This window comes from Hoplias malabaricus, chromosome 6, assembly GCF_029633855.1.
Source record: "Hoplias malabaricus isolate fHopMal1 chromosome 6, fHopMal1.hap1, whole genome shotgun sequence".
Taxonomy (NCBI): Eukaryota; Metazoa; Chordata; class Actinopteri; order Characiformes; family Erythrinidae; genus Hoplias; species Hoplias malabaricus.
Window position 1 is genome coordinate 28,222,782 of NC_089805.1, and position 14,400 is coordinate 28,237,181.

A 14,400-nucleotide genomic window follows, 5' to 3' on the forward strand; every position below is an offset into this window, starting at 1 on the left:
AACTCCTGAAGCGTTTTTCTGAGACTCTAAGTTTATTGACAAACGTAACTAATTTCTACAGCTACAAATCCCACTGTCACAGGATATCCTTTACCAAAATACGTCTCCCATCAGCCCAGCGTCATAGCAGTCGCCCACTCAAATTGTCAAAATAAAGGTCTCCCTCTCGCCTGCCACTGGTCATGTGACATTTGGAAACTCATATGACTTTTCCGTCAAAATAAAAGCTAATGGAGAAGAGATTTCAGTAGGTAGAGGAAGACGCTGATATTTTGACTTTAGGTATCTCATATTTACACGTAGATATACTTCAGCATGTACGCTTCTGGAACAGAGAGTTTGATCAAGCAGGCAAGGTATGACCTTTATTTAATGACATACTGTAGTGTTTGTTATAGCCCTGGGTTTGTCCTGTTAGTACCATAGTCAAGTATCCATTTTTTCTACTGCTGTTTATCTGCTTTATGTTTTCTCACAGATATCGTTGCTACTAATTCTAAATATATTAGCAGGTCATGTTTTATCATTCCTGTCATAACATGTAGGTGAACATTTTTAATTCAAAACTATCCATCTGTAATAATCCATACCATAAATGAATATTTTATTTCCAATTCTTATTCTATTCCCAAACTCAGAAGAAGCGTATCGTGATTCTTATAGGAATTAGTGCTAGTACCATTAACAGTCCAGTAACTCCAGTCCAGCTTTTTTGGATCTCAAAATGTGCAGCAACAGAGAAAAGCAACATTTACTGATAAACCATATGTGTACTAAATATTAAACACAGCTGCATTAATGTACACTCTATGGCTCTACACTTCAGAGAAATTCAAGAAGAAGAGCTTCAGAAATTTTATGGACGTATATCTAAACATCTTCCGTCCACTAAAGATGTTGGAGGAGAAGTGGTCGATTCTCTCCAGAGGCTCCATTTGATTGTTTCTGCCACAAAATACACCAGAAAGTAAGTCTAATAATTCTTCTTTGTAAGTCAAACTCAACAAAGCTGGATTTGTTTAAGAAAAAGGTCAACATGGATGACCTTTTTTATTAGAGGTCTATGAACACTGTGAGGGTTTTTACTTTTGGACATTTACAAGTCTTATTTAATTTATTTAATTTATAATAATTAAAAAATAATTATTTGGACCTTCTGACAAAAAATATTTTACATTTTTCCCTGCTTTTTCTCACCACTAGGCTCCCACAAGACCTCATTAAGAAGCTACAGACTCTACTTTGCTCACCATCATGTCCAGAGCAGTTACAGATTCTGTCCTCTGCCATCCTGAGGGAAAGCCTACCCCTCAGTTTGCACAGTCTCTTCACAAAGCTCAGCCAGGACAACAGAGCTCTCAGCTATATATCCAGTGTAGTGCTCACTCAGGTACTGTGCTAAATACCTCACTTTACACATGTCTTACGTGTTCAGAATTGTTGATATTATTATCATAATCTCTTATTAATATGTGGATGTATTTCTGTGACCCAAAAGCATTTTGGCTTCAAAGTCATTTCTGTCCCCATACTGGAAACATCAGACAATGACTGCCTTTCTGACTAGTTCATCACAACTTTTCTGCTTAACTTTACATGAAGACAAGCAATATTTCCATGTTATTAAAGCTACAACACCAGAGAGCAAATGGTTTTAAATATTTTAAATAAGGCTGTGACTGGACCTTCATTACATAAAACAGTTTTATCAATAGTTATAAAAATGTAAGTATATCTACAGAAATTATGAGGGGTTAGGTGTGTTTTCCTCGTGTCCACGTGGGATTCTTCCGGTTGCTCTTGTTTCCTCCAACAGCCCAAAAACACGTGTTGGTAGGTGTATTGGCGACTCAAAATTGTCCATAGGTGTGAATACATGTTGCCCTGCGCCAGTCCCTCCAGGGTGTGTTCGCTCCTTGTGCCCAGTGATTCCATGTAGGCTTCAGACCCACTGGGGCCCTGAACTGGATAAGCGGTTACAGAACATGAATTAATGTAATGGAGGACCACTCACAGCCATATGCTGAAAGGGCCATCCACTCTCTGGTGTTTTGGCTTTTAATAATCTGGAGATTTAGCCTTTTTTTGTGTAAAATTAAACAGTAAAACTGTGAACTGCTCAGAAGGAAGTAACAGTCAGATTTGTCCTGTTAAAAACTGCAGTCTATCGCTCCGGATGTTTTCTTTTCTTAGGAAGCCGGGACAGTTCATTTCTGGCCAAGATTCATATTTATGAGATCTGAATTCCTAAGATTTATGGACCTGAATTGTTTTAATTTGAAAATTTCACCACCTCACAAGTTCAAAACACAAAAAGTAATGTAAGATTCAAATACATGAGTTACACCATTAAATATTTAAAATGTTTCAAATGCCATATAAATATAAATCAAATTTTAAAAACAATCAGACAACTAATAATTCAAATACAAAATTTAGATACATATAACTAAATATGCACTATTCAGATAAATATATTTAAAATATTTAGATACTTATAACGTTTATTCAGCTCCACATTGGCAAAAAGCATAATCTGTGAATCTCATTGCTCAGGCTGGTAGCAAGGAGGATCTCCTTCCTCTCTGTCAGCATTTACTGAAGTGTCTGGAGTCCAGGCCGCCTGATGTGCAGCTTCCCAAACACACGCTACCTATTCTCTCCAAAATATTCAGCTTCAATCCACAGATCCTCAGTGAAGGTGAGTTTGTACTGACAGAACCTGACAGATGCACATCTCCAAGTAACAACATCTTTGTTGTAATGATTTATTTTTATCATTCTCAATGCAATGAAAATCCAGTTTGATTTATTTTTTTTTATTTGTAATTGTGAATCATGTGCATCCAGACCAAGTGAATCTGGTCAGTAGGAAGTTGGCAGACTGGTTGAGATATGCAAGTGTTCACCAAGGAGCCTCTTTGTCTTCTGGAGGATTTTTCACCAGTCCTAGAACACGTCAGGTAGAGTAAAAAACACACCTGCTATTTTCTTTCATTAAACACGCAGTCTGGCTTCTATCAAATGATGCACTGAAAAATCTCACAAATTTCTATTATTCAATAGTTTGCTTTTTTAAGGATAAAACAGAAGGCAATGTATTAACTATGTTTGAACACAAAGGCAAATAATTACATTTAATTTTTCTGTAAACTTAAAATATGCTTCAGTTAAATCTGCTTACAACAATAAAAGAAACATCTGAGATTCATCTGATTTTTCTTCTGTATTTTTAACAAAATTATATGCACTTCAGCAAATAACAGCAAGCCCAGCACAGTTCTTGTTGGAAATGAATAACACATAATATTTTAGCATTACCATTTGCTAAACCACTTTATTTGTCTTTCCAGCCAGCACCAATGACAGAAGTGGATGGAGCAGTGGCTGGAGACTTCTTTACTGTGCTCTGTGTTGGGCAGAGCTACACTGAAGACCAGTGGATGAACATGTATGCATTTTCCATGATCAAAAATTGGTTACTCACTTATGACACTGAAGGAACCACCAATCCAGATTCAGGTAACAAGAGTAGGACGCGCTCTTTTGGCTTTAATGGAAAGTTAAGTTGTGATGTTCAGTTACATTGGTTTCTTACAGAGCTTTTACATGTTCGTCAATATTGTGCAGACTGGGTAGAATTTGATTGCATGTATTGTAGACAGCACTACACATTGCCCGTTTTCAGTGCCCTTTATGGCTTACAAAATAACTCAGAATTGGATTTTCACTTTTGCTAGCTCAGCTAAAAAGAACACAAGTCATTCAAACACCACATCAAGGTAAGATGAAGGCTGCAAATTTGGTTCAACTAGCTTAAACCACAGCCAGTATGTCTGTCTTTTTACTTTTGGCATGCCCAACCCTGCTTCTGGAGTGTTTTAATACAACCCTAAACTAATGCAGCTGATACCAGGGTTCGAATTACGGTGGGAATAGATGAAGACTTCAAGAGGGTATAGTTCTGGGGAGGTCGAAAAATGTATATATCCCTCTTACATATAATGGTAAATATTAAAATAAATGTACAATATCCATACCTGGACGAATCTTGAAATACGATTTCAAACACCCCTACACCGGACCATACCATTCCTTGTTATGTTTTAGTCTCCTCTGCCTGCCTCACGCATATTATTGGTCATGTTTATTCAGAATTAATTAATACAAGGTTCATGAGGAAAAGATTTTGTATAATATGATTTTTATTTTCAGAGCAAGAAAACTGCTGACAGATTTTGATAATTGGGTGGTCTATACCTTTAATTTTAGTCAGGTACAGGCCTAAATTTTGTATGGTAGCAACCAATAGCATTGTGTGATTTTTATAAATATATTGCTGGTGAAAACTGACTACAAAGGTTGTTGTGTGGTATGTGACACATTAGCTGGTGTAATGGATTGATCATAAATGCACTGCAGACATTACAGTAAATAAGACTCTGTAAGGATTGCAAGACTTCAGTTTACTGAAGCATACACCTGCACTGTACTGATTTCCCATTATTACCTGAAGAAAAAGTTAACCCCCACAACTGTATAATTCGCACCCTGCGCGATATCGCTACTCAGGGTTTTTAGTTTTCAGTTTTAGGCGCAAGGTGTGTTGGACTATGGTTGTACTCTGCATCTCCATCTCCAGGTGCTGGATTGTGCATCAATATTCTACTCACATTTGACAGAGCTTTTTCTGTGCTGTATGATTAACACTTGTTTTTCTTCCAAACAATCAATAATCATTTCACAATAATCAGTGAATAACTAAGGACTGCACTGGACTACCTCCAGTTTTCTTAGTGGATGGATTGAAACTGAGTGGATTGATTGCATGTCAAATTAACTTTGGAATTTATTAATTAATTTTGTGTCCATTTGCAAAGTTGTTTTAAATCAGCTTGTTATTTTAAGCTAAATGTTGTTGACGTGCTGTTGGTGCAGATGATCGATCTGAAGTAGACAGCTCAGTGATGTCCATGGTGTCAGCCACATCCTCCTCCAGTCGACTCCTCCCCCCAAAGGAGCGTCTCAGAGAGAAAGCCTTTGAGTACTGCCATCGCCTCATTGAGCAGTGCGACCGAAGTGAGTTACCCACTACTTTAATAATATTCTTCTCACTGTTACGAAAAATCTAATTTGTGGATTTAAACACACATATTAAATCTTCAATTTCAGAGGCTCTGAAGAGAACAGATGCAGAGCTGCAGAAAGCAGTAAGCCACACCAAAACACATTGCTTTTGCTTTTGAATACAATGTGTTCCAAAGCCTTGTCTAATGAAGGTTGTTGCTAAAATATTTTTGTTAAATACTAATACAGTCTGTGTGAAGTGATACAGTGAAAAATCACAAGGTGAACTCAAGAAATTACTGCATAAAAGTTTAAGTAGGTGTGTTAGGGTTATATGGAGAAAAATTAAGTTTATTTACCCCTAACAGAGATATTAATGTTCCTGTTTAAAAATTAAGAATTATACATGTTTAAGAGTTAAGAAACTGTCAATAATAATTGTTGCATGTTTAAATGTGCCTATGTTGTGATTTATTGTCCAATGAATGGCATTTTCCTTTGTATAGTGCCTTGTGGAGTCAGTGGCCATAATGGACATCATCTGTAGTGAGGACGCCTCCTATGTGTATCGTGCCTTCCCCTGTATCAAAGCACTGTACGGCCGACTGAGTGCTGACCTGGTCTTTGCTCGAGCCTTGTTGCCTATAGCCCAGTTCTACCTCAACCACAGTGAGTGTTTACTTGCCTATAGCTTAGTTCTACCTCCACCACAGTAAGTGCCCTGCTACTGATAGCCTAGTTCTGCCTCAAACACAGTTAGTGCCCTTCTGCACACAGCTCAGTTCTACATCAAACACAATGAGTGTTATACAGGGCAGTTAAACCAGTGCTTGGTTTTACACAACTCTGATGTTTAAGGGCCATTGTTTGTTTTCTGTGTTCAGGTGAGACAGCTGCTGTGGATTCAGAGGCTGTTTTCTTCCAGCTCTTTACCCGCTTCCCAGCTGAGCTCTTTAATGAGCCTATGCTTGCCTTTGAGTTTGTCCACTTCTGTCTCCACAATGTGAGCATCCTGCAGGAGAAAGTATCGGTTTATAGACACAGCTTTCCCAACCTGCTCAAGGTGAGCTACATTCCCTAAAAAATGTGCATTTATAGTTTTAACTGGCCAGAGTGTTGTGTGGTATGTTGTGCAGTACTTTAATTTTCATTCTGTCCTCCAGTTCGTGGCATGGAACAGCCCAGGGCTGATCTCTGAATATATGGAGCTACTGCCTTCCCTTTTGGCTCCAGAGACAGCAATCGAACTGCTCCACTCACTGCTAGACCTGCCCTGTCTAGCTGCTGCCCTGGACTTGCAGCACAGGTTGCTCATATCATCCTACATTAGATGACCTAAACTACTGAACATATAGGAATTAATTAATTTGTGGGATATTATTTTTTTCCGTTAAATAATTTTGATAATGGTACATGCATTTATTTATTGTTTGTCATTAAGACATGTCAGCTTATTTAAAATCATTGTGTATAGTAACCTACTGGTAGGCAGCAATTACAGGTAAATGGGATTTAACAGTACCTTGAGCAATTCTGAGTCTTCTTCTTAAAATCTTCTTAAACTCACCATGTCACATTAAACCCCCTCAGAATCATTTGGTTTACTTTGTATCTTAAGCACTTGAGATTTCGTATGTGAAAAATCAGTGGACTCCTCTTATTAAATACACCTCAGTAGTCATACTACTGCACAGTTTAGCTTTCACTCTGTTACCAGATGACATTGGGTTAATCTTATGTTGATCAAGTGCTTTGTTAAGTGAATGATAATGTAATAATGTGCAATTATTTGTCATAACACAACAAAATGTGTCTTCAGCATTTATCCCATCTGTGTCAGTGAATAGGCACTAGTGCACTTGGGGCTGTGAACACACACACACAGAGCGGCAGGCAGCCATCCCTGGCACCCAGGGAGCAGTTGTGGGTTCAGTGCCTTGCTCAAGGGCCATGGATGTTCCTCCTGGTCTTGGGGATTGAATTGGTACCAAGCCCATTTCTCTAGGGGCTGCCCTAAATGTACATTTTATAAGAAAAATTAACTGTTTCTTTACCAGTCTTTGTACAAACATCCTGTGGCTCTCCAGGATTGTAACTTGGCAAATATAGATCTAAAAGGACAATGGTTGTTAACCTAAGACTGTGTTGAATTCTTTGGTAGGTCGGCATGTTACCCAGCTCAAGACCGAGCTGTGTGGGACCAGCAGGGTACAAAAATCACAGCTTCTCTGGATGCCTTCCGTCAGCCATCTTACAGAGGACTGTTCCTCTACATCCTCAGACCTGAGGCAGGCACCGGGGACACCATTGACAGGTAATCCTGCTAATTAGAATCAGTAATTTATGAAGCTCATGCGCTGTAGAAATGCAGTGTTGCATTTAATTGGAGCTGATCTGGCTGCACAGATTTTGCATTATATGAATCAGCTGCAATAATAAGTATTGTTTAATATTAAATTAATTTATATGTGAGTACAAAAGGCAGGGATTTCTGGAACATAGCAGCATGATCTGGCATCAGATTCAGACAGCAAAGAAAGGGTACAGATCTACAAGTCATTTTACTAGATTAACGCATACATTCGGCTCTGTGCCACAACTTATGTGAAAAGCCTTTTCCAGGTGCCAGTTACTTTTTAAAGCATATTTTGAGGACATTCAGTTTTGCTTTTGTACAGGGCAATTTGTCTAGATGTACGATTTCACCATTAGTATTTATGATGGCAAAAGAGATAGTAATCAGGGCCTCTAAGTGGGTCGTAGGTGGGGAGAGGTTGCATGATGGTACTCGGCTTCCTCCAATCAGGGCTTACATGGATGACATGACAACCCTGACGACTACTGTGCCTTGCACACAGCGGTTGCTGGGGAAGTTAAATGACAATCTAAGATTGGCTAGGCTAAAAGTTAAACTGAGCAAGTCTAGAAGTCTGTTGATTGTCAAAGGAAAACTTGTACAGAAACATTTTTGGATGGAAGGAGAAATGATTCCTACAGTACTGGAGAGACCAGTGAAGAGTTTAGGTAGATGGCGCTAAATGATGCCGACCAAGTTGTTGGAATAAAGGTTGAATTGGTGAAGGCTATTAATAGCATCGATGGATCATGTCTGCCAGGGAAGTTGAAATTGTGGTGTCTGCAGTTTGGCTTACTGCCTCACATTAGTTGGCAATTGACATTTTATGATGTTTCACAGAAGTAGAGAGGATGGAAAGGGTTATGAACAAGGCTATAAGGAAGTGGCTCGGGGTGCCACAGTGTTTAAGTAATGTGGCATGGTATGGGAGAGGGATACTGGAGCTACCACTCACAAGTCATTTAAATGTGCAAAGGTGAGTCGCGAGATGGTTTTGTCATGATCGAAGGATGCAGTGGATAAGCAGCAGCACCAGTCACAAAAGCAGGAAGGAAGGGGAACCCACGAGTGGCAGTGCAAGTAGCCAGGAGCTCATTAAAGCTAAGGGATGTGTTTGGCCAAGTGCAATGTGGAAGAGTGAGCCTTGGGTCAGGTGAATTGTGGAAAGCATTTAGTAAAGTCACATCACCAGAGAGAAGGTAAATGATGACTAGATTTATTTGCAATCAGAAGAAGACACGGTGCGCAACAGCAGCATCACAGGCAAAACAATGCCAGTGGCTTCGCTGGGAGAATCTAGAGAAGTGAAAGCTCATTTGGCAAGAATTGTGGGAGATGGAGGCAACTCATAATTTTTTTTTGGAGTAACTTATGATGTCTTTCCAACTCCACAAAATCTTTGACAGTGGTTAGGTGAAAACCCTAGTTGTGGATTATGTATAGAGGTTTTCACGCTGAAGCATATTCTATCAGCTTATAAGGGTAGTTTGTCACAGGAGTGGTATACATGGAGAGATAATCAGGTGCTAAGTGTTTTAGCATGTTTGTTGGCAGCAAACACTTAGAGGTAAACGCATTAACAATTGGTTGCAGTAATAAAGTGATTAGGTTTGTGCATGAGGGTGAATGTATTCAAGAGTGTGCACAGGCTATAAATATTGGTAGATGGGCTGAAGCATAGAATTGGAAATTGCTGTTGGATGTAGATTAAAAAAAAAAAACTGCAGCTCCCAGAGTGCACTGCATTAACTACACTGAGGCCAGATATGGTGTAAACGGATAGTTTATTTCATAAAGTTAACCGTTCCATTTGAGGATGCAGTAGATGAAGCATTCAAAAGGAAGAAGCTGGAGTACGCGGACTTGGTGGCTGAGGTGAGGGAACGTGTGTGGCAGGCACATATTAGACATGTTAGGGGATTTGTATCCAAGTCTGCCACAGGTCTGTGTAGTTTGGCATCAGGGGCGGGAAACAAAGGGCAGCTGTGAAGGAGTTATCAGAAACAGCTGAAAGGTCTAGTCAGTGGTTGTGGATAAGGAGAACACAGACTACTTGGGGAAATGCACTGAAGAAGTGCTGTTGTGGTGGTTGGTGATGCAGCACGTAAAGATCACATGGAACTGGTTGCACTCTGCATGCATTAACTGTCCTAGTGGGGTTAGGATTAGGGGCTTGGTACAGCCTTGGTCACCAGGGGGGCCAGTGTGGATTTACGGTTGTTGATACTAAGGGTAAGGTAGGACTGTAAAGCTGGCTTGGAGGGGGGTGGGTCTGGGACACCAGACTTCAAAGTTGAGCCTTCTTGAGGTGTCGTGGACTAATTCAGTGAAACACAGACGAAGGGAGGTGCCTACCTAATGACCCCTGTGAAGAGCTAGTGATGCAGTGGGTGGTTTGGGTACTCATGATGGGCTCATTGAGTAACTGTAGATGTTAAGGGTAGCTGGTTGCTGATCATAAATGGCCACAGCAACGTTAGGGTGTAGCTGTAAGATTGGAACAATAGAAATTATGTGGCTGCCGGTAGGACAAGAGTGGGGTGGGCCCTATGTGAAGCTCTAATGCATTGGCATAGGATATTTTACATGTTATCTTGTGTATGATTATAATTGTTTTGGCTGAAATTATATAATCTGGGTGATTTTTCAAATTTAAAAGTATAATAAAACCATTGTTTGTTGTTTGCATATTGTTCATAACTGTAAATCTATTTTCCAGTTACATGAATTCTATATTTTATATTATTTAAAGCAAGGTTACTGATCTAATTATGTAATTTAAGATTTTGTGATGCATGCTTCTCGCTGACTGCTATGTCCTGTCTTCTGTCTTCTTTGTGCTCTACAGGTTGAGTACTCTTCATGAGGCTCTGGAAGGCATGGTGGAGAGTCCTCGAGTGGTGCGCTGTGCTCAGATTGTTCCTGTTCTCCTGCATATCTACTTCAATACTGTCACTAAGGTAATGAACACCACTTTTCAATCAAACTGCTTTTTTTTCAAGCATTTTCTATTATCTGCTTTCTGGGATAGCAGCTTTTGATGCTTGTTTCCTGCATTATATAGCAACATTTCCCATGGATCTTGGGCACTGGTGTGAAATTTAATAAACAGCTTTTATGTAATGGAAAGCACACAGGAAGAAATGGAGCTTCCCTGTGCATAGGAAATGTTACACTCTCAGATTGTGGTTTCAAGAAAGGATGGTATGCCATGCCTTGGCTTTCTACTGAAAACCTGGCATCAGTTCACACAACAATGTACTGTGAACATTGTGTACCAGCAAAATAGTGGCCCTAAGTGTATCATGTGCCGATTACAAAAAATAAATTTACTTTAGTTAAGTCAAGATCAAAAAAGGAATGGAAACCGACTCTCAGAGAATGTATTGTTATTACAGGTTTTAAAATTTTATCAGTATTATCAGATTTCTACCTACCCCAGAATATTGTACAGCTTTTTTTTATAACAGTTACAATAAAAAAAGTCTTCACCCAAAGACTGCTTCTTCTGGGTGATTTTAACCATGTCTCCCTTAAAAAGACACAAACATTTGTCAATATATCTCCTGTATAACAAGGGCAGATAAGACATTAGATCTTTATGGATCAAGCTGCCTTTTATCTCTGCATGTAATTAAAAAGGAGCTAAAATGAGAAATTTATATATATATATATATATATATATATATATATATATATATATATATATATATATATATATATACTATAATTTAAAAAATTACAGAACTATAGAATTGAACTAGAGGAAAATGATGGCTGCAAATAACTTTGGTTCAGTCTCATCAGTGCAGATATAGAGCTTAATAATGCCACTACTGGCACTCCACAAGGAGACCTTTCACCACTATTATTTATCTTTTGTTCAAATACATGTCAGAGTAGGTGTGAAATTACAACCAAGTTGTGTTAGTCCTATTTTTGATTAAAGCCTAAGGACATGATGACTGATTTTATAAGACATTACACACGATAATTCACGTCTGCCTTTAGCTTTCCACATATGAACAAATTATTTTCTTCTCCTGTTTGCTAGCTCAATTTGTTTGCATGTCCACAAATCCAACAATGTTAATCTAGACATCCAGCATTGTACAAACCCCATTTCCAGACAACTTTAGACATTTTTAATGATGCAATAAAAACAAGAATCTGTGATATTTTTTACATTTTCTTGAACTGTTATTTAATTGACAAAAGCACAAAGAAAATATTTCAGCTACTACCAAAAGATGAAGGTTAGTATTCCCAAAGTGCAGAACAAAGCAATTGTGGTAGCTTTGTTCCTGCAACCATTACTCAGATGAACAGCTCATAGAAAAATTGCACAGGGGACTGAAACCTTTGGAACTTTTCTGTTTGTCAGTTCCCAAGTGTCCGTGTTGTCTGCAAAATGGATGTCAAGATGGTTGCTGACTAATGTGCTGCAAACCAAAGTTATGAACAAATAAATCAACTTGAAACTATAAATATGCCATTTAAATTCATATGCAGCATAGGGGAGAGAGGTATAATAATACCTCTATATTAAAATACTATCAAGAATTACTAGCATTGCATTTTTATTGAATATTTGAACTCACTTTTCTCCACTAAATCCAGTTCAACCAGACAATGCTCTCAACAACCTGTTGGAAATTGATTTTAAACACTGATAATATCCAGAACATGCCTAGAAGAACACACTGCATGGTTTAAGATTTGCAGTACTGGGTGTTTATACTCCCATGCTTACTTTTTTGCATTGCAGATGGTGACCTTAAACTCGTCTATAGCTGCTTCACATAATCCCATTCTATTTGCATTGCCTTTCTATGGACAAATATCATAACTTTGCCTAGATCTTGTGCAGTGTGTTATACTTTCTACTCCAAAATTGTGTATTTGTTTAGATGGCTGGTGAGAAGCTGATAAACCAGTTGCTGCTGGTCCTGCTAGAGAGAAGCAGCCTCCTTTACAACATAAAAAACTTCAGTACTGAAGTACACAGGTTGGTCACTTCATACAATAATGAGACTTTGGCCTCCTCATTGCTATAATTTCTAGGGTTAATTTTAAAGAATGAGGTTTTGTATTTCTCTGACTGCTGAATATTCCTTGTAGGGTATTCAGCACACACCTCCAAACCCTCTGCAAGCTGCATCCTCCACTGATTGTGGATCAGTACAAGGAGCTGCTGGACTTTTCCAGTACTACTACTAGCATCTACAGCAAAGAAAACTTCTATACACATGTGGTAAGTAAAAAAAAAAATAGCCCTTTTTAGGAATGGAATAATTGGTTACATCAGAAATCAAACATCGAAATCAGACAGTTGCTTTGTCAATCAGACAGAGTTCAGCTATTGAAATGCTAATATGTTGTGCTGGGTTTATATGCAGGTATGGGTAATTGGAGAGTATCTATCAGTGTCTTATGACCCTCGCTGTACTGTGGAGCTTATCACCTCGTTTTTTGAGGGGTTGGAGGCGGTTCTGTTTGAAATCACTCAGGTCCGTCAATCTGCCTGCCCACTGTTCTACACTCCTCGCCTCCTCACTGTGCTGATGAAAGCCCTTGCTAAGCTGGCCTCGCGCAGTCAAGACCTCATCCCTCGGTGAGACAAATTAATATTTTGTGTTTGCATTATTTTGCATATTTAATAATGCATTCAGGTAATCAATGTCAAAAATAAATATCTGTAACAGTACAATCCTGGGAATCATTTTGGGGAAACTTTATTACATGTGGTGATACCTGCATCAATCTAAAATAATTTAAAAAATGTAGGTACATCCAATATGTGCTTCCAACTTCCATATTTTCCAATGTAAACTGTCAAATCGTCCTATAAAACTTTTTCATCATATATTGGATGATGCTTAAATGAACATAAAGCTGTATACTTAAAACATACTCAAATACTTTATTTAGTGTTAATATTTTGTCACGATCAGAACAAAATTTCATGTCTACTTTAATAATATTCTATTCTCACTGAATAAAACATTGTCCAGACTGTCTAAAATGACTTAAACTCTTGTTTAATGATTTATACATTTGTATAATGGTATTCTTTTGCTCTCTTGCTCTATATCAGGGCATCGCTGCTGTTGTCCAAGATGCGTTCCTTTGCCCACAGTGGGCCTGTAGCAGCGTGTTACAGTGAGGAGGACACTGCGGAGATCATCACACGAGCCCATGAGCTCATCAACCTGCTCAAGCTGCCCAACGTGGCTCAGTTTGTGCTGGCGTCTTCAGCCCATGGTGAAAGCACCCGTTGGCACAGAGACACAAACACATGCCTTCCCCAGCGTATGAGAGCCATCAGCGGACTTCTGCACAACCACTCAAACTTCTTGCCTTCATAGAGTGCAGCTAGCTCACAAGAATGCTCACAAGAACGCTCAATGACATTTTGCACAAACTCACAGATGGCTTTCAGAGAGCTCACAGGATGTTCACAGGCAGTCCTATAAAAGTGTGCAGAAAGCAGCCTACAGACACATTTCAGAGCCTAGCAGACAGCATATAGGGAGCTCATAGTATGTCTAGAGGCCCAAGCTCACAAGATTGCTCCAGTCCAAAGACAGTTTACCACAGTGCGGAATACCTGGAAATCTCAGACACCTCACAAGACAGAGCACAGTTAGCAAACATCCACAGATGGCTTACTGAGAGCCCATAAACAGCTCAGTGCCTTGACATTATAGGACCTGGACATGTACACAGTAGCCATGTGCACTGTCAATCTTAATTATAAACACAATCAAACTCAATCACACTGAATTACTGAGTGTTTGTAAGTGCCATCATGAAAACCTCTCATCAAAAGCTGATTAAACCTTCCCCAATGCCAAACAAGTGAGTGTATTTTTACTGATTTAAAACAACTCCTGATTTGATCGTGTCTATGTAAAAATGTCAAATAAAATCAATTAGACCACCTTTAAAACAGTGAAATGTTTATTTTTTTGGCA

At 38.9% G+C, this 14,400-nt stretch overlaps 1 protein-coding gene across 2 annotated transcripts; it reads left to right on the top strand.

Annotated features, from left to right (window-relative positions):
* Positions 1-217: 217 nt before the first annotated feature.
* On the top strand, positions 218-14,362 carry ap5z1 (adaptor related protein complex 5 subunit zeta 1). Of its 2 annotated transcripts, XM_066674381.1 has the most exons (18): positions 218-356; positions 827-967; positions 1,204-1,390; positions 2,557-2,701; positions 2,851-2,963; positions 3,354-3,522; positions 3,741-3,782; positions 4,939-5,079; positions 5,173-5,210; positions 5,574-5,736; positions 5,952-6,130; positions 6,231-6,373; positions 7,229-7,381; positions 10,272-10,383; positions 12,334-12,431; positions 12,545-12,677; positions 12,823-13,037; positions 13,521-14,362. In XM_066674381.1, exons 1-18 carry the CDS (start codon positions 316-318, stop codon positions 13,789-13,791), a joined length of 2,484 nt encoding a protein of 827 aa, XP_066530478.1. In that variant the 5' UTR covers positions 218-315; the 3' UTR covers positions 13,792-14,362. The 2 variants fall into 2 exon arrangements, with proteins under 2 accessions (XP_066530478.1, XP_066530479.1); XM_066674382.1 differs by lacking the exon at positions 3,741-3,782 and having other exon boundaries at positions 13,521-14,360.
* Positions 14,363-14,400: the final 38 nt, after the last annotated feature.

Bases quoted from the DNA above. Each gene is read 5' to 3' on its own strand.
- ap5z1 (XM_066674381.1), top strand. From the start codon at position 316: ATGTACGCTTCTGGAACAGAGAGTTTGATCAAGCAGGCAAG. The intron at 5,080-5,172 runs GTGAGTTACCCA...CTTCAATTTCAG, and splicing joins CATTGAGCAGTGCGACCGAA to AGGCTCTGAAGAGAACAGAT. The intron at 12,432-12,544 runs GTTGGTCACTTC...TATTCCTTGTAG, and splicing joins TTCAGTACTGAAGTACACAG to GGTATTCAGCACACACCTCC.